The sequence below is a fragment of the Eurypyga helias genome, unplaced genomic scaffold (genome assembly GCF_000690775.1).
Source record: "Eurypyga helias isolate BGI_N326 unplaced genomic scaffold, ASM69077v1 scaffold30785, whole genome shotgun sequence".
Lineage (NCBI taxonomy): Eukaryota > Metazoa > Chordata > Aves > Eurypygiformes > Eurypygidae > Eurypyga > Eurypyga helias.
The window spans coordinates 2,071-2,487 of NW_010253871.1; the positions used below are offsets into that span (position 1 = coordinate 2,071).

Consider the following 417-nt stretch of genomic DNA (forward strand, 5'->3'; position numbering starts at 1 on the left):
TCCTCTCTTCAATTCCTTGTTTACTGAGGGAACGGAGGCAAGATTCCTCGGCGGCTCGTCGAGCGCCTACGGAGAGCGATAAGCCGGCGGGGGGTCAAATTTACGAGAGCGATTCTTCGAATCACGGCATGCTTTCCCCTTCTTCCAGCGGGCATTTGGCCGACTCCGACACGTTGTCTTCCACGGAAGAGAATGAGCCCCGTCAAGGCGAAGACACCGTAGAGGGAGACCCTTCCGCGGCGCCTGGAGCTGCAGTCGGGAGGAAATGCCGGCGATCCAGGTCGGAAAGCGAAACTTCGGCCAAAAAAAACCGCCGGTCTAGCGTTAAGCCGAACGGTCGAGTGGCCAAGGCGAAAGGTCATCGAAGCCAAAAACACAAGGAAAGGATACGACTCTTAAGGCAGAAACGGGAGGCAG

The 417-nt window shown here is 57.1% G+C and overlaps 1 protein-coding gene across 1 annotated transcript in view; it reads left to right on the forward strand.

Moving 5' to 3' along the window:
• Positions 1 to 413, forward strand: part of LOC104510538 (uncharacterized protein C18orf25 homolog) — a gene marked incomplete at its 3' end in the record, with an annotated part of 602 nt that extends 189 nt beyond the window's left edge. The window contains exon 2 of the mRNA XM_010152818.1: positions 1 to 413. This exon is cut by the window's left edge and continues 5 nt beyond it. Coding sequence (XP_010151120.1) covers positions 1 to 413 — 413 coding nt within the window.
• Between the last annotated feature and the right edge of the window lie 4 nt (positions 414 to 417).